The sequence below is a fragment of the Cheilinus undulatus genome, linkage group 9 (genome assembly GCF_018320785.1).
Source record: "Cheilinus undulatus linkage group 9, ASM1832078v1, whole genome shotgun sequence".
NCBI classification, from domain to species: Eukaryota; Metazoa; Chordata; class Actinopteri; order Labriformes; family Labridae; genus Cheilinus; species Cheilinus undulatus.
In genome coordinates this window covers 48,926,393-48,953,389 of record NC_054873.1, presented here as the reverse complement: position 1 = coordinate 48,953,389, position 26,997 = coordinate 48,926,393, and the positions used below count along the sequence as shown (strand labels likewise).

The 26,997-nt window shown below is 39.9% G+C and overlaps 1 protein-coding gene across 3 annotated transcripts in view; it reads right to left on the bottom strand.

Moving 5' to 3' along the window:
• The window catches only part of bicd1a (bicaudal D homolog 1a), an 83,306-nt gene extending 60,389 nt beyond the window's left edge, over positions 1-22,917 (bottom strand). For all 3 annotated transcript variants that reach the window (XM_041794778.1, XM_041794780.1, XM_041794779.1), the window contains exon 1: positions 22,654-22,917. In XM_041794778.1, coding sequence (XP_041650712.1) covers positions 22,654-22,869 — 216 coding nt within the window. In that variant the 5' untranslated portion in view covers positions 22,870-22,917. The remainder of the gene's footprint in view (positions 1-22,653) is intronic.
• Between the last annotated feature and the right edge of the window lie 4,080 nt (positions 22,918-26,997).

Below are 26,997 nucleotides of genomic sequence, written 5' to 3'. Positions count from 1 at the left end.
AGCACCAACAGTCTCTACTGTAATCTCTCAGAGGACAAACACTTGAGGACAAATATTTCCTCCTTCCTCTTAAAGTGCCTTCTTTTCCTTCATCATAATCCTCTGAAAACACAGCAGACCATTACCACTATGCTCCTTAAATACTGGAAGCACCGAGTCTCCTCAGTCAGTCAAGTGTTCAGGGACTCGCCTAGGGCCAAGAAGAATTAGAGCACTAATGTAGGAGGGGGTGGAGACCGAACCTCTCTGTCCTACGGTCCTCCATCTCTTTGTTTAAATAATGAGGCAGCAGCGCTCCATGGCTGACGATCCTTAAATTAAGCGAGGAAAATGAAGACAAGGCAGAGTCAGAGAGAGCTAACAGGATGCAGAAGTAAAAAGATAAGAGCGCTGATTGGTATTCTGTGTCAGTGCCTGCAGACTCACCCACAGACAGAGGGAGGCAGAGCGACAGGAGACTGATAAAACTGATAAGGCTGTCTCTCCTCTCTCTGCAGTGGGTCTCTGCCGCGCCGATAAAGAGGACTCATCCCAGCCAGACAAACACGGACCACAATAGAGAGGCTGGCCTGCACACACGGAGAGAGAAAGACCCTCTTGGTATTGACACATGGGGGCCTCTGGGTGACTCAGTGCTTTTGTGCAGCCACAGATGAGCCTCCACGCTCAGCCGCAGACCTGCGGGAGTCTGTGTCCTGTAAACAGCTACTGGAAAAGGACATAAATATGATGGCGGAGGTTGCATTTCATCAGGCGCCGCCAAGCCTCTGCTCTTTTTGTTGTGCCTAATCCATTACTTATCCTCTTTATGTGAGGAAATCAACCATAAGACTTTTAGGTCAGGAATATTTTCTTTACATTTAACATGGATTTAAGCGCTGACTTCACAGATCCAACTGTTCTCTGCTGGTGTAGCCTCAGGACTGATCAGTATCTCTGTAATAGGAAATCATGACCCACATTTAGATAAATGTTCAGCTACAGAGAAGCTCTTTGATTCCCACATTTCTGCCTCTAGAGCATCTAAAAGTAAGCAATATTAACGTGCTTCAAAGTAAGGCTTTGTTTGAACTCTCTGTTAAAACACCAGTTCCAAAAAAGTTGGGGCGATGTGTAAAATGTCAATAAAGACAAAATGCAACAATTTGCATATCTCATAAACCCAAATTTGATTCACAGTCAAACATAAATAACATGTCAGATATTGAAACTGAGATACTTTATCATTTCAGGAAAAATATTCCTAATTTTGAATTTGGTGGCAGCACCACATTTTAAAAAAGTAGGGACAGGGCAGCAAAAGCCTGGAAAGGTGCTGATAAAAACAGCTGGATGAGATTTTGCAACTAATTTGGAAAATTGTCAACAAGTCAGCAACACGACTGGGTATGAAGGAGCATTTTAGAGAGGCAGAGTCTCTCAGAAGTAAAGATGGGCAGAAGTTCACTATGGTGGCATAATACTGTCAAAATTCGAGAGCAAATATGAGACACAGTCAGCACGTCTACCTACTTGACTTACCTGCTGCGTTTGAACTAATCCCTTATAAAGTTTGTGTCCCATTTATACTAAGTATAAGATAAACATTCCTTAATGCATCCGATTCATAACCACAACCATCCTGTACAAAAATATTCCACTTAAAACAAGAAGCTTTCATGGTGTGTCACCTCTGCGTGCATTGCTTTTAACAGGCACCTGCACAGTCACCGACATTTTCTTTCCAGGTATTTAAGTCTTTAAACGTACTTTTTGACGCCCATATTTGCTCGTGCGGATCTCATATTTGCTCTCGAATTCTTTTTTCAATTCTTTTTTAGATAGGACAGTGGATAGAGTTGGAAACAAGCAGGAGAACGGGGAGAGACATGCAGGAAATAGTGCCACGGGCTGGATTTGAACCCGGGTCGCCTGTGTATATGGCGCGCGCCTTAACCACTCGACTACCGGCACGCCTTGCTCTTAAAGTTTGACAGTATTATGATGCCATAGTGCACCAATCTGCAAAAAAATGTGTCCAAAAATTGAGGAACAATTTAAGAAAAAAGTGTCTTACTGTTAAGTTGTGAAGACTGAATCTCCCTCCATCTACAGTCCATAATAGCATCAACAGACTCAGAGAATCTGGAGAAATCTCTGTGAGTAAGGGACAAGGCTGCAGGGGCCCTTAACTATTCACAAATGACAGTTAAAGCTGGATCATGGAGAGAAGAAGCCAGTTGTTTTTTTAAAGGCATATTTTGGGGCTTTTTATTTGCTCTTTATTTGATAGACTAGGAGGGTGGATTAAGCTGGAAACAGGGGTGAGACTTGAACCTGGGCCACCTGGATAAATAGGGAACAACCTAACCGGCAGGCCATCTGTGTCCCCAAAAGGAAACCTTATGTGAACATGATACAGAAACACCACCGTCTTCTCATTTAAAATGGACTGAGGCAAAATGAAAACCTGTTCTGTGGTCACAAGAAGCAAGATTTGAAATAATTTTAGGAACCCATGGATGCTGTTTCTTGAGGACTGAAGAGGTGAGGGTCCATCCAGCCTAGTTATCAGTTCTAAAGCCTGCGTCTCTGATGGTATGGGGTTGCATTAGTGCCTATGGCGTGGGCAGCTCTAACATCTGGAAAGGAACAGGAGGAGAGTCCAGGTCCTGAACTGGTCTGCCTGCAGTTCAGACCTTTCACCAATAGAAAAAATTTGGAGAAGTGAGAACTCAGGGCATCTGGACAGCTAGAATCCTTCATTAGACAAGAATGGGACAACATTCTTCACCCAAAACAACAACTGTTCCTCACACCTCCTAGATGTTTACAGACTGTTGTTAACACAAGAGGGGATGCTACACAATGGTAAACATGACCCCGTCCCTACATTTTTAAAATGTGTTGCTGCCATCCTGATATTGTAAAATGGCATTGTAAAAATAAAATATTGGTTTATGAGATTTGACAAATGTCCATCCATCTTCCACTGCTTATCCGAGGTCGGGTCACGGGGGCAGCAGCCTAAGCAGGGAAGCCTAGACTTCCCTCTTCCTGGCCACTTCATCCAGCTCTTCCCGGGGGATCCCGAGGCGTTCCCAGGCCAGCTGAGCGACTTAGTCTCTTCAGCGTGTCCTGGGTCTTCCCTGGGGCCTCCTCCCAGTGGGACCTGCCCGTAACACCTCAGCAGGGAGGCGACCAGGAGGCATCTGGACCAGGTGCCCGAGCCACCTCATCTGGCTCCTCTCAACACGAGCAGCGGCTCTACTCCGCAGTTATTGCATTGTTTTATTTACTTTTTACACAGTGTGCCAACTTTTTTTTGGAATTTGGGTTGTAGAGAGCCTGGAGGGTTGAATTGTGTCAGTGGTTCATGTGTAGGCTACCCAGTACTCAAATCTGTGCCTGCAGTTTTCTGTAGCCCTTCATATTTTAGACCAGAGGGTTATTTATGAGACTAAATCACAGACTGACCATGAAAATAACTTCACTGCAGACCACTAAATCAACAGACACGTCCATGACTTTCCATCTGAGGCTTTGTTCTTCTGCATGTTTCTAAACTGAACTCAATCAGGCATTTAAAATAAAAAACCTCCTCCCTCTGAACTCTTTCCTCCTCATGACCTAAGCTGACATCAGCTCCCTCATGACGCAGGTCCGGGTTAATGAAATGGGTTAAGTAGAGGTTGATTTATCACCCGTCCAGTGCTATACATCCTGATCTGAGCAGAGGAGTCAGAGACAGATCATCTGACCCTGATTCAGTGTCACACACACATTACAAGAGCATGTTTGGGTGTGCATGAGCTCATTCGTGCCAGTGTGTATGTGCACAGTAATTGTTCTGGATCGTAGCTGGATGTGAAAGGCCTCTGGTCATCCAGATATGAGGCTTTCCTCTCACTCGCATGCACAGATGCACTGCAGAAAGAATATTTTTCTTTCTTTCTTTTTAAACTCATTGCTTTAACACAGACTACAGATGCTTGATTATGACTTAGCATGATCATGATTAGCCTAATTGATATGAAACAACAGATTCTCCATTTGCACCTGTGCGTAAATTTTAAATGTAAAGTGTTTTATAAAATATTGATTTTATAAATCAATCATGGTCAATATCATTTGGTTTTCTGACATTTTTGAAACCATCTTTCATTGCAAAGTGAAGGAGTTTCAATTAGGGCTGCAACGATTAGTCGACATAATCGTTTGTGTCGACTATAAAAATTTGTCGACGTGGGTATTCAAGTGTCGACGCATCGTATTATTGTTTTTTAGATTGGTAAAATCTAGAACCAGCCAGTAAGGACTCATCTGTACTTGCAGTTCACTACAGGAAGTAGTGGGGGCAGTATCGCTCCCACTGTTTACATTATTCACAGAAACTGAGAAGAAGAAGTTAAGCATGGCGGAAAGCATGGAGAACACAACAAATAGCCGACCCAGAGCTTCTAAAGTTTGGGAACATTTTACAGAAAACAAATTGGCGAAACAAGTCAACTGCAAACTGTGTCAAGTCAAACTCTCGTACCATGGCAGCACTACAGCAAGGCACGAACACCTGAAAACGTAAACACACTGTAGCTGCCGCGTCTTCAAATACCGCGAGAGGGCAAATTTGCAAGTTGCATGAATATCTTTTAGATCTTTTGCATTTAGTTACTGAGCCCTTTGTGCTTCAGGCACAAGGATTAATTTCAGTAGCCTACTCATAACGTTGGTGCCGTACGATAATCAGTTGGAAAACCATCTTTGATATTTGTTAGGGTAACGTTTTTTTTCAGTAACGCTATTTAATGTGCTATTTACTTTAGTTATCAGTTCAATATTTTTATATTAGAGGAAAAACAAACCTTGACGATGTAGCAACTTGACATGTCATGTCAATTTACTAAACCATTAAGTTTTCACAGGTGTGCATGCATAAGAAGGCAAGGTAAAATGGGGATCCAAAACAGTATGCCAAATAGTCACGATTGGTCGACTTATCGCAAAAATAATCGCCAGATTAGTCGACATAAAAAATAATCATTTGTTGCAGCTCTAGTTTCAATTAAATAAAAATCTGTAATGCAAAATAAGTGACTGCATAAATGTTCACCTCCTTTAAAGGGACTAAGCTCATTTAACTAGTAGTCTCAGAGAAATGGGGATCACCTGAGTGCCGTGAATGTGTCTCAGTGATTGTAGTATAAAGACACCTGAGTCTGGAAGGGCCAATCACTGCCTAGTCAGTATGCATGGCTACCATTACACCATGAAGACAAAAGAACACCTCAAGCAACTCAAAGAAAATGTGATTGAATAGTCTAAGCCAGAGAATGGACACAAAAACTTTCCTAAGTCTCTGAACATCCCCCAGAGTTCAGTTAAATCCATCATGAAGAAATGAAGGAATATGTCACATGTGTAAATCTGCCTAGATCAGACCGTCCTCACAAACTGAGTGGGCGTGAAAGAATGAGATTAGTGAGAAAGGACACCAAGACACCTATGACTACTCTGAAGGAGTTCCAAGCTTCAGCAGCTGAGATGGAGAGACTCTGCAGACAACAACTGTTGGCCGGGTTCTTCACCAGTCAGAGCTTTATGGGAGAGTGGCAAAGAGAAAGACACTGTTGAAGAAAACTCAGATTCAATCTGGACTAGAGTTCACCAAAAGGCTTGTGGAGGGTAAAATGAATGCAGCAAAATAGAGGAAAATCCAGGAGGACAATCTAGAGAGCTACAGCTTGGGAGATTTATTTTCAAAAGAGACAATGAGCATAAACATCCAGAGAAAGCTACACAGAAATGGTTTAAAGACAACAAGCGGAAAGTTCTGGAGTGGCCGAGTCAAAGCCCAGACCTCAGTCCAGTAGAGTCCAGATGTTTGAGCCTGGTTGAGACCTATCCACACAGACTCAGAGCTGTGATTGCAGCCAAAGGTGACTCTACTAAATACTGACATAAGGGGCTGAATATTTATGCAGTCACTGATTTTACATTACATATTTTATTTTATTGACATTACTTTGTAGAAACTTTTTTCACTTTGACATTAAAGAGGTGTTTTTTGTAAAAAACAAATAAACAAACAAAAAAAAAAAGCCAAATCATATTGGCCATGATTGATTTAAAAGTCAATAAAAGGGTAAAACATCCCAGGTGATGAACACTTTAATAGGCTCTGAGAAAAATGTCATGAGGACTGATTATTTAAAAGAAAGGTTGAAGAGATGTGTACTTAATTACAATGAATGCATGTCAATCAAACATATTTAAACACTTCAGTTTACTGGTGTTTGTGATACCTTACAGCGGAGGTTGAAGTTTTTGTTCAGATCTCAGGAAAATTATCTTTTTTTACATTTATAAACGTAATCTTGAGAAACATACAGGTGCAAAAACAACACTGCATGCACTGCAAGTCAAAGAGTCAAAGAGGGAGGTGGAGAGTGAGAGCTTACAAGAAAATAAGCTGTAACCTGATTATATAAATCATTAAAATAGAGAGTGCAAACTGCACTTGTGATTTATGACTGAACAAAGCCAGACAGGGCGCCGAAGAAAGGTACTCCACTAAGGACACATCCCCCCTGAAACACATTCCTCATGCTTTGTTTGAAAGTGCCAGAGACTGTGCTGCAGATTTAACACTTCATTTGAAGAAGTCTGGGTGTTATTCCTGCTCTGAGTTTGCAGCACACACAGCTAAGGTAGACGACTGATCGATAGAGCAGCCTGCAGGCTGGGAGTCCTGTTCCCTCTCTGCTCTCTCACACTACCGTACTTCACTGCAGCAAAAAGGAGCTTTGTGAAAAACATCATCTGTGCAGACCTGGGCGGGCCTGAGGGGTCGATGCAGAGAGAGGAGCTTCATTAATTCATGCTCTCTCTCATGTGAGCATCCTTAGATTACAGAATTACAGAAACAGGGACGGAAAAAGAACTGGAGTCAGACAGGAATGCAGAAATCATGCAGTCTTTTGGAGCCTTTTTGTTGATGCATTATTCATCATTTCAGCTAGTGTCATCACAATACTAGATCTTTAAGTTATACAGCTCTAGAGAATAAATCTAACCATATTAATTCTTGTTTTTAGCAGCAAAAATAGAAGTCTACCCAACAAATATTTCATTATTTCTTGTCTGGAATCACCAGTTATCATGAGTAAACTCCTTCAGACTGAATTATTCCCAGTGCCTTGCAGGATGACAATTTATTTATTTATACTGGAAAGCATGCTTTGATAATCCATCACTCTTACGAGGATCACCTGCTGCAAACTGCAGAAGTTGCAATATTTCTTTAACTTGAAATGTGTCAAAAAACCAGTTTAGTTAATTTGATTTTTGCAGCTCCAGATGTTATGCACATTATGCAAATATTCAAGTTTTTTATTTTACAAAAATCCTCTTTTTATTGTTCAATGTATGTTTTTCTTAATCAAAACAAGAGACATAAAAATTATAATCCCTTTGATAAAGCAACCGATTACAAATTTACAATATGAGCAACAATAATTGCAAAGATTTTTTTAATCGTTCTGCCCTTGTTCATGCTATCTAACATTGCTGAATGTTAGCCTTAGTTCACAGAAGTCATACCTCTAGCCACGATCAGCTGATAGCCAGCTGATACCAATTATTGCCTCCCAGCTCCCCCAGCCAATCACAGCTCTTTCTCTTGACATAGCGGTCCACTTAAATCTGCTGCAGCATGCTGCTGCTGCTGGCAAAGCTCCGCCTCCTTTATAGCTTAAAGCCTGACACATTCAGATTCATGCTGCTATGGATTAAATGCTTTTGAAATCATTTAACTGTTTTCAATACATATTTTCATAAATGTATCTATCCATATGGAGGTTTCTAGCTATGACTCCCTGGAAAGTCGATGCATGCTGCCGACTAAACCAGGGCGCATATTTAGAGCAGAGCCTTCGCTGCCAGTAAAACTGTAGATCCATTTAGCAATAAAATGGTTAAATGTATAATGAGAGTGTTCCTGACTGAATGAATGTATGATATTACTTGAATTTGTTGAAAAATACATAAGGTGAGGAACCTAATAATAATCGCATATCATATTGCAATTGCAATATTGGGGGGAAAAATGCAATAGTCACAACACCAAGTTTTTAAACTTTGATTCAGTTCTAGTGGATATGAAACCATATCAAACTTATTTCACTTACCAGGCAAAACAGGGAAGTTACCCTGTTGTTTTAAATAGGGCTGGGCATTTAATCGAAAATTAGATTAAATCGCAATATGGCCTCACAGAAGCTGCGACATTCCTTCAAACTGAAATTTGTGTCAAATAGCAGTTTAAAACTTTTTTTTTTGCAGCAGAGATGTTATACATTACAGTTCATGAAATCATCCACAGAAAATTGTTTAGAATAGTCTAAAAAATCCTACTTTTTTGCATGCTTTTCTTATTAAATATGAGAATGACATAAAAACTATAACTCCCTTCAATACATAAATTTCTATCTAATTTGCAATATGAGTCAAAATCATCACAATTAGATATTTTTCAAAAGTGTTCAGCTCTATTTTTATCTAATATTGTGTTGGTTATAATATAAAATTATTTATTGCTTGTGTTTGTTGAAAAAAAAAAACAACATTAAATGTCTGTTTTGGGCATTTGGATACCAAGTTGTAATCCTTACTGTTTGCGTGGATGCACCTGAATGTGTTCTGCAAATGTTTTATATCTGATCGCTCAGACTGCAGACAGAGGTATCTGGGAGCCTTCATCCAGACTGGACTAGTTTATAGATGCAACACATGCTGCCACACCTTAAAGACAGCCTTATTAACTGCAGTGATCTGATTTATTCTGCAGGTAAACAAAAGCGGTGTTTATCTATGTCCATCCAGCATCGCTCAGAGTGATTACAGTTGCAGCTCTTTTTAAAAAATGCATTATCTGTTTCAGCTCCGTGATAAAAGCCAATCTTTCAGCTCCTAAATAGCTTTTAATTTTCTACTATTTTTCCTTTGTGTGTCTTTAACGATACTACACAGACATAAAAATAGAAACCATCTCTCAGGACAGAAACTGGCTGCTATCACTCACGAACAGAGGCAGCTTTAGAAACTTCCTGTAAAGTGAACTTGCAGGACGTAGCTCAACAGAGCGTGCAACGTGGATTTTTTTTTTGTTAATGGATCAAATGAAGAACCTGCACAGGTCTGGGCTCTGCTCACTGTGCTTGCACAGTGCATGTGCAAATGTTTGTATCACATATCCTGGTATATTTTGTGGAGGGTTTGGCAGCATTAAAGGGATACCGCCCAATCCTAAAGCCAAGCCAGAGTGAAAGAGCCACAGAAACGATGTATGGGCTGTTGACTGAATAAGAGGGAGTTCTGACACCAGGTCGTCACTGAGGATGTTTTCTCAATAAATAGTACGGATGTTTGTAAGTAGTCTCTAGGTACACAAAGGCCAAAACTCATCACTGTATCTGCTTTGGTTTTCAATATGACTAAAGTGGTAAAGGTTTTTAAAAGCTCCTGTAATTTCCCGTAGTACAGGGTGTTGGAAAAAGCATCGATTTACCAGCTCGAACGCCACCAGTCGCCACATTGTCTCCTCCTCTCTTTTCCTCCATCACGTCAACACAACCATAAAACCCTGAAACAACAAAGAGTCCCAGCTGATGGGCTGGAGTCACTCATCACCACTTATCCCCCCTCCCTCTTCACAACATCCGTTCCCCCACCCAAACCGCTCCCTCGACACCAGGACGAAAAATTAAAACATCTACAGGCAGGAAAAGTGGTCCTGATGTGTGACTCAACCACAACGCCAATGACCTTCCCTTCACGTCCTGAAAAAACACACCAACACCAGCTACCCCCACAAACCCACACAAGGGCAGACAGGTTCTTATCTATATGCTCAACAGCATCCATGAGCCTGTAGTTGGGGTCAAATGTCACCACCACCCAACCTTCAGCATGTAAATCATCATATCATCAACAAAGCAACACATTCTACCATCTAAACGCCAATGTCACAGTCCAGACACAAGGTTCAGCAGCTCAGCTGCTGTCAGTGGGTCACACATTTGTCCTTAGACGAGAGAAAAGTCGTGGCAGAGGAGCTTTTATTCTCAAGGATGCTTTAACATGGGCAGAGAAACTGTTGATTTTATGTTTGTTCTTGGAGTAAAATGGAAAAAAACACAAAGCAGATGACGCAAGATATTATTTTTGTGTACCGCGTAGGACAAAAGGGAGCAAAAACCAGGATTCAAAAAATGACACACATAAATCCATGAAACCATTAAAACTTGAACAGCCCAGATGTGTTCCTCTATCAGAGATCAACACTGCACAAACTATTACCAATGTCAGACACGCTCAGAAAATACTTGGGAATGTAACATCTTTGGAAATTTATGGCTGTTTTTTTTAACTTTGCAGAAATGTCCACCCTGACTCAAGGATGAGAGAAAAATACCCTCAAATTCCACATACTCCACCTCCAGGGTTAGGGTTAGAGAAGAGAAAAAACATATTTTCTATCAAGAAAATCTTTCAGTATGCTCTTCTTTTAATAAAAAAATCTTCAGTTCATGCTGCTATAGCTGCACCCACACCTGTAGCTCCCGCCTCTTTCTCCTGAGAGGATGCTGATTGGTCCCGTCATTCTCAGACTGGGAACAAGTGTTTCAGCTTGAGGCTTCAGAAGATGCTTTGCAGGGTTACAGTTCTTTAAAAGTATTTTTTTAAACTTTGCACAAATGTGCAAAACAATATTGAAGCGATTCTTGAAGAGACGCCACCATGTAGGCACTGACAGTCTTGTGCCTCATGTTTACAAGGTTTTGCTGCATGATACTGGTATTAAATATTCACAAGGCTCTGTTAGGTAAGAGTGATGCAAATTAGCCAGGACTGCTTCATGCATAAGTGGCATCCACTTAGAAGCTTCATACTGATCTATAAATAAATAAAGATGAAATATAAATGAATAAAAAGTCTCTTTGATGTTATTAAACCTGGTTTCCTTAACTAGAAAGCTGCTCTCCAGAAAACATCACATGCCGCCAAACACCGTGTCATTTCAGTAAAAGCCTGTAATCCATTCAACAGCTTATTCTTGTGATCCACTTTGAAGAAATTATGAAAGACGCACCAGATGTTTTCACCAACATGCACAGAGTTGACAAAAGCAGTTTAGAATAGTGCTCAGCTTAGCTCCAACATGAAACATTGTCTCCACACAGAGCAGGAATCGATGAATAATTCCCACTTCACTTCAGACGGGGGGACCACAGGGGAGGATGGGGGATGGTGGGCTGACTACTGAAAGAAGGGAACATCATCATCCTGGGAGCTATTGATTCAACCCCTCCATGCATGTTTACAGCCCCCACTTCTTTGCTAATGCAGCAAGGAGAGAAACCTGTAGTGCATCCTCCCTCCAAACCTGGACTGATTTACAACCACAGCTGCTCCTTTTTCTGATTGTTGTCCCTGAATCAGACACACCGGGGCAGACCAGGCTTTTAAGATAAAGTTAAAACATGTTAATAAGTATTCAAGCTTTGCTGATCCCTTAATTCAATGAGACTCACCACCACAAAGAAGAAAAAGAAACACCAGATGTGCTGAAAGGCTGATCATTCTCCAAAGCTTTAAAAGAAAACCCAAACGTCATGAGAAAGGAGTGCCAAAAAGAACTGAATTTACCAGAAGTTGCAGGAAAAATACAAAAAGTCTGAAGTATAAAAACACATCAGTTTGGTGCGTCCACCCTGATTAAGTTTCCTCTTTGGATGAGTAACGGCGCCACACATGGATAAAACACAGCTGAGCCTCAGACTGATTTAACTCCTGGTTATGGCTAACTAATGGACATGTCAAAGTAATATTTACCAACCTTGTTTATAGTTTATTTTAAAGATTAAATCTTCATCTGTAACTCCAATACTGAACATCTTTTTAACCATTTTTAATCAGTGTCTTGAACGTTTCTGCTGCTCGTGGATATGTTAAGCAACACTATTAATATTTTGTATCCCATAATTCTTTGTGAATGAACTATGACAAAAACTGCAGGCTAGGACGTCTATTTTTGCTGCTGTGGTATCAAATGGATATCAGTATTATCTAAGTCATATTAAAGTGTAAAAATGTGGTTTCATGTAGGCTAACTGTAACTTCAGCAGTCAAAAACCTGCAGGGAGAGATACGTTTCAGTAACTGAAGCTCCTCGTGTCTGTTGAGTATTCAGGTTTCTCTCCTCCTTGAAGCTTTAAGGAGCCGTGTGACATTGTAGAGGTCCTTCACTGGGCTTCATAATTCATGATGAAGGAGGTTCAAGTTTAGTAACAGCTTCACTCTCACCACTGCTCCCTGGTGACCAGAAAGTGGTTTGATATTAGCTCAGATTATGCTAATAGACGGGGGTGAAAAATCCCAGAGGGACTGGAGGACAGCAGATCAATCATGTACAGTAAAGTCTGACAGTGTTGATGTTATTTATCAGGCTGACGGGTGACCCTTGAGAATCAGGGATGAATTTTCAATGCCTTGACACTCCTACAGTCACCAGTAGATAATCACAGGGTTAATGGTCTGCTTCATTTTGATGTGTAGTTATTTTTGTGAAGGGTTCAGGGCTACACAGATCTGCGCTTAGATTTAGAGTAAAACATAAATCAGGCCTTACACACTAAATTTCTGTCGTGTGAATGTGGTGCTTTTTGAGTGTAATGAGGCATTTCTGATAACTCAGTTGGCAAAAAGAGCTGCCAAGTTTGGAGTTTTTGCAGGGACGGCTGCGTAGCTGCAAGATATTCGACAGCTTTCAGCTGATGAATCACGACTGAATCTTTCTTTCTAGGTGGTTCTTGTTGTCATGTGAAGGATTTGATGCAGATTCCTCCTGTCACCTTTTCAGCCTGGAGCCACCTGAGCAGAGTCGACCTGAGAGTGGCCTTTCCTTAACTGATAACAAATGTCAATCCGTCTGCAGCCTTAAAATAGAGAAGAGGAGATGAGTTATGACAGAAGTTTAAATGACTAACTTACTACACACACAGAGATGCAGAGATTAGAGCTGCAGAGAGGAACAAAGATTATTTCGAGCAGTGTTACTCAACCCTGCTCAACCAAAGAGCCAAACTGAAAAGTGGCACAAACCGCTTGAAGTAACAACAAAAATAGTTTAAAGGTGGCAAAAATGGTCCAAAAGCAGCAAAAAAGTGGTGAAAAGGAGAGAAAATAGGGAGAAACAGTGGAAGAAAAGTCAGAAAGTAGCAAAAATGGGTGAAAAGTGACAAAAAATGAGTGAACAGTGACTAAAATGGGCAAAATGGTAAAGGGTAGCTTAACCCTTTACCTACTGAGTTGTAAAATGGCAATTTGGACATATTTTGTTAGACACCAGACCACCATTGTCAGCAGTTTAAAAGAAGAAAAACACAATAACAGATTTGTTTTTCATGGCTTTTATGAGGAGAAACGTTGTTATTGCTCATGAAGTTTTGATTTGACATTTGAAATGTGAACCTATACATGTTTAGAACAATCAGCAGTCATTTTTGGAGTCTAGGACTCTGGGTGTGCAAAACACAGTGCAAAAGATAACTGTATACAGTACATACCACACATCACATATTGCTGGAAAGCACAGATGCTCAGCTCTCTGTCAGCGTTGGAATTTTTTAGATTGAGCAAACTTTCCAGGAGTTACAGTGTTGAGAGTCTGTGTAGCGGTCTCGCGATACTTCAGGTGTTTTGCTATGAATGCCCACGTCACATGGTTGTGAGTACTGTAATGAACCATATATGTGCACATGCCTACAATTCCCAGCTTTCCAACACTGTTGGAATTTTTCTGATCGGACAAACTTTGACAGAGTTACGGTAATAATACTCCGGGCATGTGGAACACAGCGCCGGGGTCAGTAGGTAAAGGGTTAAATGATGAAGAGTGGCAAAAAAGGTAAAAAAAAAAAAAAAACAGGGCAAAAAATGGGATTAAAGTGGCAAAAATTGAGAAAAAGTGTCAAAAAGATTTTGCAAAAATGGGCAAAAAATTGGGAAAAAAAGGGATATTTTATGGTAAAAGGTAACTTAAATGGGAAAAAAGTGGCAAAAAAGGTGAAAAAGGGCAAAAATGAGATAAAAGTGGAAAAAATAGGGAAAAAGTGGCAAAAAGAAGTTGCAACATAGCCAAAAAAATATGAAAAAAGGGATATTTAATGGTAAAAGGTAGCTTAAACGTTCCAGATTTAGAGGCTAAATTACTGAGAGAAACCAAATCAATAACACGAACAAAGACGTCCCCTAACCTGACGCGACGCTGCTCCTTTAAGGCCACATCAGATTCCTTTCTAGCAGTGTGATGCTAACAGAACTACAGGCCACACTGTTCCTCCCTCCTCCTTCTGCCTCCTACGGTGTCCTATCTGACGTTGATCTGCCCAGAGACAGCACTAACAAGCCAGATCCACGGGCTAGCCGTGTCTCCGTCATTGCTCAGGCAGCTATCCAGAGACATTCAGTGCATGCAGAGATACGAGAGAGGAGCGAGGGATCGGGCCAGCAGGCAGAGGAAGGATGGAGGGGAGTGAAGAAGAGTGAAAGAGCTACACAAAATAAAGGAGCCCAGCAAGAAAATGTGGCTTAGATTGAGAATTAAAGCTGCTTTAAGCATCACGTTTCTGGAAAAATGAGATGCATGCAGCTGTTCTTAAAAGGATGCCTTATGTAAATAATAAGAGGAACGCTGCATTAATGAAGAACTCCAGCTTTCACAAACCTGCAGAAGATTTACGCCAACAGAAAACCTTCTCAGGACAGGAATACTGTGCTAAAAAGTCAAGTGTAGTAGCAGTTAGGGTTTCATTATGTGAGTGACGCTTCAACAAACTGAACAGACTTAAACTAGTGGTTCTCAACTGGTGGGGCAGGACCCAAACTTGGGACTGTGCAGCTGATTTCAGTGGGTCCCTGATGTGTGCTTGGAAAAAGAAAGAGTGGTATAAAGTCTATGTATGGAAGCCTTTAAGGGACATGTGCTGCCTTCAACTGGAACTTGTGAAATTGTGAAGTTGTGTACAGGAAAGGCTCAGCACAAAAAGATATCTTGTTCTCCTCCTGGCTCTCTGCAACCCCAGATTATCAAATCTCAAAAACCCATATTTTAGCCACTTTAGAACATAAACAACATATCAGATGTTGAAAATGGCTTGTTTTTAGTTTGATGGCAGCAACACATCTCAAAAAAGTAGGGACAGGGCAACAAAATGATGATAAAGTAAGTGGTACCAATGAAAAACAGCTGGAGGAGCAGTTTGCAACTAATCAGGTTAATTGGCAACAGGTCAGTCACATGACTGGGTGTAAAAGGAGCATTTTAGAGAGGCAGAGTCTATCAGAAGTAAAGATGGGCAGAGGTTCATCAATCTGCAATAAACAGTGCCAAAAAATTATGTAACATTTCAGAAAAATGTTCCCTAATGTAATTGTGAAGGTTTTGGATATTCCAGCATCTACATATCATCAAAAGATTCAGAGAATCTGGAGAAATCTCTGAGAGCATGGGACAAGGCTGACGGTCAGTGTTGGATGCTGGGTCATTGGGCTCTCAGGGGCCACTGCATTAAAAACAGGCATGATTCTGTGCTGAAATCACTGCATGGGCTCAGGAACACTTCCAGAAATCATTGTCTGTCAACACAGTCGGCTGTGCCATCTACAAATGACAGGAGAAAGCTAACATCCAGAAATATTGCCATCAATATTTAATGTCATTTAAGGTCATTTAACATGGACTGAGGCAACATGGAAAACTGTTCTGTGGTCACATGAAGCAAACTTGGACTTCTTTTTGGACGCTGTGACCTGTGGACTAGGAGAGGGTCCATCCTGGCTCAGGTCTAAAGCCTGCATCTCTGATGGTATGGGGTTGCATTAGTGCCTATGGCGTGGGCAGCTCTAACATCTGGAAAGAACTATCAATGCTGAAAAGTAGAGAGAGCTTTTAGAGCAACATATGCTCCCATCCAGGCAACTTCTCTGCAAGACCATGCTAAACCACATACCACATCCATCACAACAGCATGGCTTCACGGAAGAAGAGTCCAGGTCCTGAACTGGCCTGCCTGCAGTCCAGACCTTTCACCAATAGAAAAACATCTGGTGCATCATGAAACGAAAGAAGACCTGGAAGAAAACCCAGGGGTGCTGAGCAGCTAGAATCCTACACCAGGTAAGAATGGGACAACATTCCTCCTCCATCAACTGGTCTTCTCAGTTCCCAGACATTTAAAGAGTTAACACTGGCCTGTCCCAACTTTTTTGAGATGTGTTGCTGCCATCAAATTCAACATCTGATCTGTTGTTCATGTCCTATTGTGAACCAAATCTGGGTTTATGAGATTATATAATCATTGACTTCTGCTTTTATTTACATTTTATTTTCTATTTCTGAAAATGTCATCAACATTCCTGAAATCAAAGCTTTCAGGAAATGTAAATGTACAGTGTAGTGACACTACCCACTCTGCAGAGACGGGCTGTTATGGTTAAACCAGGATGGGGAGTATGCATGGTGTATTTCAGCCTTTCAAAAGAATAAACATGAGTTCCTGGATGTATAGGCCACCCTATTCCAGAAGCAATCTCCACCTGCAGCCCCCCTGACCTTTCATAACGCACCTCTGTGGAGCGCAGAGAGAGCCGCCCTGACGTTATTACAGTGGCAGGTTTGCACTCTGATTCAGTGAAATCTGCCACAGACAGATAGTAACCAGGAGGTGTTTATTCTCTGGAAGTAATATCAACTCCAGAAAATGTTTGCTGTGAGAGGAGAGAGCAGAGACAGACAGAGACAGACAGGTGGAGGGGGCAGAGGAGAGGATGTGAACGGATGACAGATCACACAGAAAACGCCGCTGCTGTAGCCACAGATGAGAGCTGATGTTAGAGGGACTGTCAGATTTAAACACATGAGGCACGGGCCGTGAGATGGTAAACAAAGAGGCACACAGTATCAGATACAATCCTCTGTTTTTGCCTGATGGATGATCATTTTTCAGATCAAAATTGGGTCTTATTAGACATGATTTTGATGGTTAGAGCTAAAAAGTGAGTTTTATTTTGTCATTCCGTACAGAAATCACTTCAGACTTCCTAACGTTTCATTTTCTGGTGTATTTGTGTTGTGAAGTGTTTGTGTTGTGCATTCCATTTCCTGTTATTGCTCCTTCAAAATAAAAGCCGTCCATGAAACTGAGAAGCGGAGACTCTTATTCTGATGTATTCAGCAGATACTGGATTTGTCTAGGGCTGAACGATTTGGAAAAATAATCTAATTGCAATTTTTCCCCAGATCTTGCGGTTTAATATGCGATTATTCTTAGGTCAATGTTATGTATTTTTTGACGAATTCAAGCCATAAATAATTCCATAAATACGACCATGTGTATTGAAAACAATTAAATTATGTCTGAAGCAATTAATCCATAGTAACATGAATGGGGGTGCAATAAGCTTTAAGATAAAGGAGGTAGCTGGGGTGGAGGAGGTGAGGCTGGAGCCACAGGCTTGTCCTCGCTGCTTATTTCACTGCAGAATGAAACAATTTGCCACTTTCTGTTAACTTTTTGCAGTAAATACAAATATAACGTTACAGACCCTGTGCGTGACGTTTATGCTTCTGCGTGGACGGTCACATGATTGATTGATGAGTGAGGAGCAGACTCTGCTCTTACCAGGGAAAGATGACATCTTAGTTTTGTTGGAATAAGAACTGCATGAGGAAAGAAGATGTGCAGTACACGTAGTTCATGGTAGAGGAAGTAGTTTGTTTACTTTCAATTGTAATACTTCAATTAGTAAAATTTTCTACCTTTTATTTACTTATTTAGTTATTTTGACTCCATACTCTATTGTTCATTTTTTTAAGCTTATTTTCCCTCCATGGACCCCAACACACATTTTTCCAAGAGGGGAAATTAGAGGAATAGGAGGTAGTGGGCTGGGTTTTAATTTGTGCGAAATAAAGAAAAAACACTGGGTAGTTCAAGTAGTTTAGGTTTTCATGTTGGAATAATTTTTTAAAAACACTTTTTTAACACTGATATTTGATGGTGTTTTGATATTGAAAATTCATTTATTAATGCATGCTATTCACACTCAAAAGTACCGAAAATGTGTACTGTTGTGTACCGGTGTCGGTTCACAGGTACCGGGAATCAGTACCGTACCGGTTCAAATGCAAAAGGTACCCATCCCTGCTATAGACATTTCACACAAACCTTATCATAACCCACGGCTGCCTTCTTTCTTCTTCTGCTCTCTCAGCAGCTCTACAGTAATCTTTCAGTCTTGATTTTCTTGTCAGGGGCTGAACAGTAACTGAAACTGATATTTGATTAATTGCACAGCACAAGTTAGGAGTGTTGATGCTGCCAAGACTGGCAGGTAAATACTCATTTTTTATGGACTTTTGTCATTTAGATCTATGATTTAGACGTATTTGTCCTGCGACAAAAGGCCGTTGCACTGAGTCCATTTTTCTATGTCCAAATTTTTTTGCACATTAAAAAAGAAAAACGATCTCATGTTGTTCTAATCATGTTTGCACACTGACAATGAAATTTTTTCCTAAACAGGCTGTACACCACCTCTCGCCAAATGACAGCTGGGATAGGCTCCAGCCCCCCGTGATCCCCAACGGGATCAGCAGCGTAGAAGATGGATGGATGTTTTCTGTTACGTTGCTTTGAACAGCTGATTGCCACCATGGCTGGTAGGTCTGCAGATTCAACATTTCTAGAATCTGTGGATTAAGATTAAAGAGCACAAAATTCTGAAGCCCTGTTACAAGCCTCTTCCTTTTCTCTGCCTCTTCTCACTCTTCTTCCCATCATCCTTTTCATCAGCCCTCCATCCAATAATTCATCATTTCCATCTGGACAGCGCTGCACTGCCGTCTGCTCAGGCTGTCGTCTTATTTTGACAGGCTGCCCTGAGCCGCACAAATTTGCTCTCATTCTGCGTGCAAGGCAAAAGAAAAAACTTTGGAGGAAAAGGGCATTCTGAAGAACGTGGGCATTATAATACGCATGCAAAACATCACGGTGAGTGCAGTCCTTCACTTCAGTGCACTCCTTCGTATTTTTACTTGGTTGCAAATTTACAAAAGATGAAATTCAACTTAACATCTAAGGCTTTTTCTTTTTTGATTCAGGACACATTTTATTTGATATTTAGAGTAAAATGTGCAATAAAATGTTGATATAATTTCATATTGGCTTGTTTTCTTGCAGATGTTTTCTAATGTGGCACAGATTTCCTGGCAGCAGGTGCATCTGGAGCTTGTCTTCATAAGTTCAGAGGCATTGATTGTGGATCTGTCCTGATTTTATTGTACAAATTCCTGGTGTCCTGCTTTCTTGATGTACTTCTGTGTTTATGCATCATCATTTATCTGTTACCTATTAATTTCTTACAGCACTGCCTCTTTTATTGCACACATTTATCAGATCAGAGTACAGGGGCTCCAAAGAAAAAGTTAAATCACCCCTGATCTTCAATCTTCTCTAAGAGTCCCTGTCTCTTGGCTCTAGCTTTCTGGTGATCCCATCTTGACGCTGAGCTCAGTAGACGACTCTGGCATCAGAGCAGCAGTGGACAAATCTGAAGATCCAATTACTGCGGGGCTTCTGAGATAAAAAATATAAATGTATATGTTGGCAAAGCACCAGAAGAGTCCCAGCAGAGCTTCCTGAGAGCACTGACTGTTGCTATGCACGAACAGGGAAGAAACCTCAAACAATGAAACACAGACGTGGGAGTGGAGGAGGCGTTTTTGCAGAATCTTGAGCTTGCATCGCAGACATTCAAATGTCCAGTACTGCAGTGATTCTGTATCTAAGACATTATATCACTGTTCTGATTCCTGAGAAGTGCTAATATTGATATCTTAATGCAGAAAAACAGAGTTAAACAGATTTCCAGGCAGCTGGACTCACTGAGTCGACACTTTTAGCCTTCTCAGTTTGACTCTGCTCTCATGACAGGAATAAAGGTGACGTGAACAGAAGAGGAAGAAAAAGGAAAGCAGGATAATGTTTACAAGGTGAAAAACGGGACTAAATATTAGAATAATCCTAGTTGTAATATTCCTGGTTGTAATAATCCTGGTTAAAATTATCCTGGTTATAACAATCCTGGTTATAATAATCCTGGTTATAATTATCATGGTTGTAATAAACCTGGTTATGATAATCCTGGTTGTAATAAACCTGTTCATAACAATCCTGGTTATAATTACCATGGTTATAATAAACCTGGTTATAATAATCCTGGTTATAATTACCATGGTTATAACAAACCTGGTTATAATAATCCTGGTTATAATAAACCTTTTATAATAAACCTGGTTATAATAAACCTGGTTAAAATAAACCTGTTTATAATAATCCTGGTTATGATAATCATGGTTTTAATAATCCTAGTTAAAAATCTTGGTTATAATAAACCTCTTAATAATAATCCTGGTTTTAATATTCCTGGTTATAATAATCCTGGTTATCATAATCTTGGTTATAACAAACCTGTTTATAATAAACCTGGTTATAATAATCCTGGTTATAATTATCCTGGTCATAATTATCCTGGTTAATATTATCTTGGTTATAATAAACCTTTTATAATAAACCTGGTTACAATAAACATGGTTATAGTAATCCTACTTATAATAATCCTGGTTATAATAAACCTGGTTATAGTAATCCTAGTTATAATAATAGTAGTTATTATAACCCTGGTTATAATAATTCTGGTTATAATAAACCTGGTTATAGTAATCCTAGTTATAATTATCCTAGTTATAATAACCCTGGTTATAATAATCCTGGTTATAATACACCTGGTTATAGTTATCATGCTTATAATAATCCTGGTTGTAATAATCCTGATTTTAATAAACCTCTTATAATAATCTTGGTTGTGATATTCCTGGTTATAATAATCCTGGTTATAATAAACCTGTTCATAATAATCCTGGTTATAATCATCATGGTTATAATAATCCTGGTTATAATAATCCTGTTTATAATAATCCTGGTTATAATAATCCTAGTTATAATAATCCTGGTTAATATAATCCTGGTTATAATAATCTTGGTTAAAATAAACCTAGTTATTATAATCCTAGTTATAATAAACCTGGTTATAATAATCCTGTTTATAATAATCCTGGTTATAATAATCCTAGTTATAATAATCCTGGTTAATATAATCCTGGTTATAATAATCTTGGTTAAAATAAACCTAGTTATTATAATCCTAGTTATAATAAACCTGGTTATAATAATCCTGTTTATAATAATCCTGTTTATAATAATGCTGGTTATAATAAACCTCTTCATTATAAAGCACTTTATAATAATCCTGGTTGTGATATTCCTGGTTATAAAAATCCTGTTTTTAATAATCCTGGTTATAATAATCCTGGTTATAATAATCCTGGTTATGCCCGCTTTGCTAAGCCAAAAGACAAACTGGGATTGACGTTAACCCAGCGCTGCAGTGATTCAATCTTGATGGCTTAAAAACTGTTAAAAGTGTATTTATAATCATATTGAATAGTGATGTCAGTTACCCTGTGATCCCCAACCCCTCTAATCCACTACACAGCAACAGCATCAATTATTCACTTCTGCTTTTATAACTTATTCATAGAGGATGGAACCAAATGCATTATGGGAAAAAGATTCTCCTATATGTTTCACAATCAGGGGCTTTTAAACTAAATAAAACTGTTCCTCTTTTGCCTGAGGACCATGCAGACCCTGACCTGACTCCTCCTCTGGACGCCAGTCAAGTGCACAAACACCCGCTGAGAGCAAATTTACACAACAAACAGACGTATGAGGTTCTCCCTGCTGGGCTGATGACACACAGCTGCCTGCAGGGACAGACAGCAGCAGCACCCACTCCTCCTCCTCTGACCTGCACAGGCACCTCTACAATCAGGCATGGGCTGGTACCTGGCTGGGGCCTCGTGCATCAAGGGGCCCCAAGGCACAGAAGTACAGCGTCCACTGAGTATGAGCTAAACATCAGTTTTATTTCCATATGAGTGAATGTAAATAGGATGCAGAGTGCATGGAACAAAACAGAGTTTGATAGGCAAAGAGTTCACTGAGAAGTCTGAACTACAGAAAAGTAGATAGAGTTACTGCAAAGCCTGTCATCTCTGCATCAGTGACTTTATTTTTCACATATTGCTATAGGTTTCTCTGTAACCGCTGCACACTTTGCATGCAGACAGCACTACACACTCAATGTGACACCAGTGGGCCTCTCTGCTCTTTGCCGGGGCTGCACTCAAGGGAAGTTCATAATGTGTGCGAACTAAACAACTAGACATGAAAACCTCAGATTTCAGCTGCACAAAAAGGCGAATTTTTCAGGAAACATTAAACACAACAGCAACTTTTCAACTATCCTATCAGCTCCAAAAGAAGCCAACATGTTTGGCACCATCACTACAGATCCTAAACATGCACCGATGCAGATAAATAACATCCATGAAGGGCCCTGTAACAGGGTTTCTCAGGGGCCATGCCGTCTCTACAGGCCGGCCTGCTCCGCACCTGGGCCCCCTGAATGACTCCCATCGCCCCTGCTCACCTCCTGTAGCTGCTCCAGCTCCTTCCTCAGAGTCTCCTGCTCGGTCTCCAGCTCTGCATACTTCTGTTTCAGCGCCTGGTTCTCCTCCAGGACGACCAGTCCGCACTCCGCAGCCCGGATCTTCTCCCGGTTCGCCTCGGTCAGTTCCGCGGTGAGCCGCTCCACCTCGGCCCGGTACTGATCGACCGATTCCCCGCATGCTGCTCCGGCGGCCATCGCCCCTTCCTCTCTGTATGGTCCTCCTCCTGTCCTCCTGTCGGTCTGCGGTCCCTCTGCTTCCCCCGGCTCTGCACAGAGTCAGAGAGGAGGGCGGAGGCTGAGAGATGCTGCTGAATATCCGCCCCCCTCTGCTGAGAGCAGGCAGTGAATAAATCAAACGAGCAGAGGAGTATTTACCTTTCTCCTACCGCAGTGACGTCATCCGCTCCTCACAGCAGGTAAACATCATTCAGACCTCCATCCTGTCTGGAAGTTGAAGACTGCTGGTTTAAATCCAGGTCAGGATCCTTCTCTCCCTCTGACACTCAGCAAAACTGCATTTCTGCTTATTCATGGGTGCGAGGGCGCCACCTGGCCGCTGTTTTAAAGCATTACACCAAATATTTATTTACTATGTAGTGTAATGTCCATGGTACAGGTGATGTTGAGCTTAAATAAGAACCTTCAAACCGGGAAAGTTTTATAAACATAGATGAGGCAACAAATACCATGATTCTGTTTTTGCTACTGGCTCCTTTTTGCGCGATACTGAGGAGCAAATTCATACATGACTGACTGAAGCAGGTTTTTATGTATATATAGGTATTTTGTTTATATATATAAAATCTCAGAATTTCTGTGGCTAATTGCGATTAATCTCACCTTTTAATCACTTTTTAAAATTCCACTATTTTGCTTTCTAAACTCTTTGTATCATTTTTTTATGTAGTATTCCTATGTATTCATATTTATTTGTATGTATACGTGAGAAAATTGTTCCAATCTAATTTGGTTTTGGGCCGTTTTTACTGCTATGGTTATTTTAATAAAGTAAATAGCAGAACACATTTTGTCTCCTCATATTTTCTGAATTTATAACACTTCTGGGGGCCAGATAAAAAGCTGTGGGGGGCCTGATTTGGCCCTCGGGCCGCCAGTTGATGATCAGTGGTTTATTTGTCCACTGAGTTGTCTGCCAGTGTTTTAAAGTGAAACGAAAAATAAAGAAGCAGTGGTGGGCTTATTTGACATCCCTATGGCTGAAGGGAAACACTGACATGCCTGAACCATTTTAAAGGGATAACAAAGTGATTAATCATGATTAAAAAGAATGTGTTCACTAATGTTGACCTTGATTAATCCCAATTAACTCGATTAATCTTGAGAGCCCTGATGAATGGATGTATTTGTTTCATATACAGTGCTTAACAAATTCATTAGACCACCTGTCATAAAGAGAGAAAACATAAATATTTCATAAATCTTTCAAAAGCTTGTTTAAAACTAAAAATGTTATTTTTATTTATTTGGCAGATAAACTGAAACAGCTAAATAGTCCTTTTCACACATAATGACCAAAAAACTTCATATTTTTTATGGCCTCCTTTGGCCTTGATAAGAGCTGTCATTCTTGCTGCCATTGTTTTTATGGACTTTTCCACAGTCTCTTTTGTCATTGAGTTCCAAATAGTCTCTAGCTGTTCCCACAGACTTGCTTTGATGAAACTTTTATGCCATCAGTCCTTGAATCTACTGAATCCCAAATTTGTTCAATAGGATTCAAATCCAGACTTTGACTTGGCCAGTCCATCAGTTCCAGTACTCCAGTAGTCTCTGCACAGCTTTGAAGTATGCTTGGGGTCATTGTCTTGTTGGTATATGAACCCAGGACCAATCAGATTCAGTCCAGAAGGGATTCCATGATGCACTAAGATGCTGTGGTAGAATCTCCACCGTGTTTCACTGTGGGTGCATCTGGCATCAGAACGTTCTCCAGCTTTTCTGCAGACATAAACACGACCATGCTGACCCAAGAGTTCAAACTTGGACTGATCTGTCCAGAGTACCTTCTTCCAGTCATCAACAGTCCAGTGTTTGTGCTCCCTGGCAAATCTGAGGCGTTTCTGGATGTTTGCAGGCCTCAATAATGGCTTCTTAGCAGCTATTCTTCCCTTTAAGCCTTGTTCCATCAGTCGTCTGCTTATGGTCATTCTGGAGACTTTCTCAGACTCTGATCTAGAAGCATTCATCTCTGCCTGAAGATCAGCAGTGGTCTTCCTTCTGTCTCTAGGACTTCAAATCTCGAGCTGTTTGACATCTGCTTCAGTTCACTTTGGTTTCCTGCCTCTTCCTTGAAGCATTTTCTAAGTACCAGTCTCAAGAATTGACTCCAAAGCATACTTGACTACACTGTGAGAACACTTTATGTCCCTGTTTGTCTCAGAGACCATCCAGCATCATGAAGTGCTTTAATGCGGACTCTTTCATTTCAGTGAGCTCTCCATGTTTTACCATTTTGAACAGGAATGAGGAATTTCAAACTGAATTCACCTTTTTGTACCCAAATTTGAGCCGGCTCACTGGGCTTCTCTGAGAAGTCAGAAATGAATCAAGCGTAACATTCAACCACTAAAACTCATTTTTCTGTTCAGGAATGCAAGTAAATAACTATAATTTGACATATTAATCAAGAAATAATAATGTGCTTTACTATTTTTTCAGTTTTTTTGTAAATCAGTAAATTTGAAATTCATGGATAACAATAATAATTATATTTTAGCATTAAAATATCATTTGGGTTAAAGAGCTTCTACATATTGGTGTATTAACCATTGCAGAAACATAAAAAATGACTTTGGTAATTAGTAATGCTGTTAATTTAGGCCAGCTGTGGCATAAACCTCACTTTGGGTGGTGGTCTAATAAATTTGTAAAAAATGTATTTCTGTTGTCTTTTTATTCCTGATTTGTATTTTCAGTATCCTGATATTTTCTTCCAACAATTGTCACAAAAACAAAAAGTTTTATGAAAGAAGTAAAAATGAATTTAAAAGCTTTCAGTATATCTTTTTTTTACATCTATAATAATTATATTTAAAAATAATATCATTCATCCCATATTTTGGGATGTTAGCTTTAGCTAAATCGTCTCACTGTTCACACACGTACTTAAAAAACTGGTCTATAAATATTTTAATGTAGGTTAGAACTTTGATCTTTTCTGTTTTAAATATCAAATATGTCTTTGCAATGTTTGACGGGTAGTTTTTTCATGATTTTAACTGCTAGACTTTTATTTATGAATAAAGTTGAATTTAAAAAAAAATCTAAAACTGGAAATGTGTTTCCCAGCAGATTATAACTGCTTTCTGACAGAGTCAGTGTTTCACAGTAACGGATCGTGAGAGGGGGCGTCTGCAGCCACACGGTCTTAGTAAAACTCATGACGTACGAAAGGTTGACAGTCAGAAACGTTCAATATACGATCAATGTTAATTCTGGCAGCTATTTTTAATTTAAGTCTTAGTTTCAGTCTTCAAAAAAGGAAAAGCATTTGAGTTTTGTCACATTTTAGTCTTTTCTACTTTTAGTTTTAGTGTAGTTTTAGTTGACGAAAACTCAAAACATTTTAGTCTAGTTTTAGTCCATAAAAAGTCCTCACATTTAGTCTTTACTTTAAGTCCAAGCATTTATTTTCTTGCCTAAATCTGGTGCCTCTCTACAGCTGAGAGGCAGAATTGATACAGATGCTTTGTTTTTTTGACAGATTTACCCACAGTTCAATGTCCCACAAAAACTAAATTACAGTTTAGTCTAGTTTTAGTCATCTTGACGAAAGCTAAACTTTCTCTTTGTAAGTTTTAGTCATCACAGATCTATTTATGTTAGTATTAGTCTAGTTTCAGTCATCACAGATCTGTTTTTGTTAGTCTAGTTTCAGTCATCACAGATCTATTTTTGTTAGTCTAGTTTTAGTCATCACAGATCTATTTTTGTTAGTCTCAGTCTAGTTTCAGTCATCACAGATCTGTTTTTGTTAGTCTTAGTCTGGTTTTAGTCATCACAGATCTATTTTCGTTAGTCTTAGTCTAGTTTTAGTCATCACAGATCTATTTATGTTAGTATTAGTCTAGTTTCAGTCATCACAGATCTGTTTTTGTTAGTCTAGTTTCAGTCATCACAGATCTATTTTTGTTAGTCTAGTTTTAGTCATCACAGATCTATTTTTGTTAGTCTTAGTCTAGTTTTAGTCATCACAGATCTATTTTTGTTAGTCTAGTTTTACTCATCACAGATCTGTTTTTGTTAGTCTTAGTCTGGTTTTAGTCATCACAGATCTATTTTTGTTAGTCTTAGTCTGGTTTT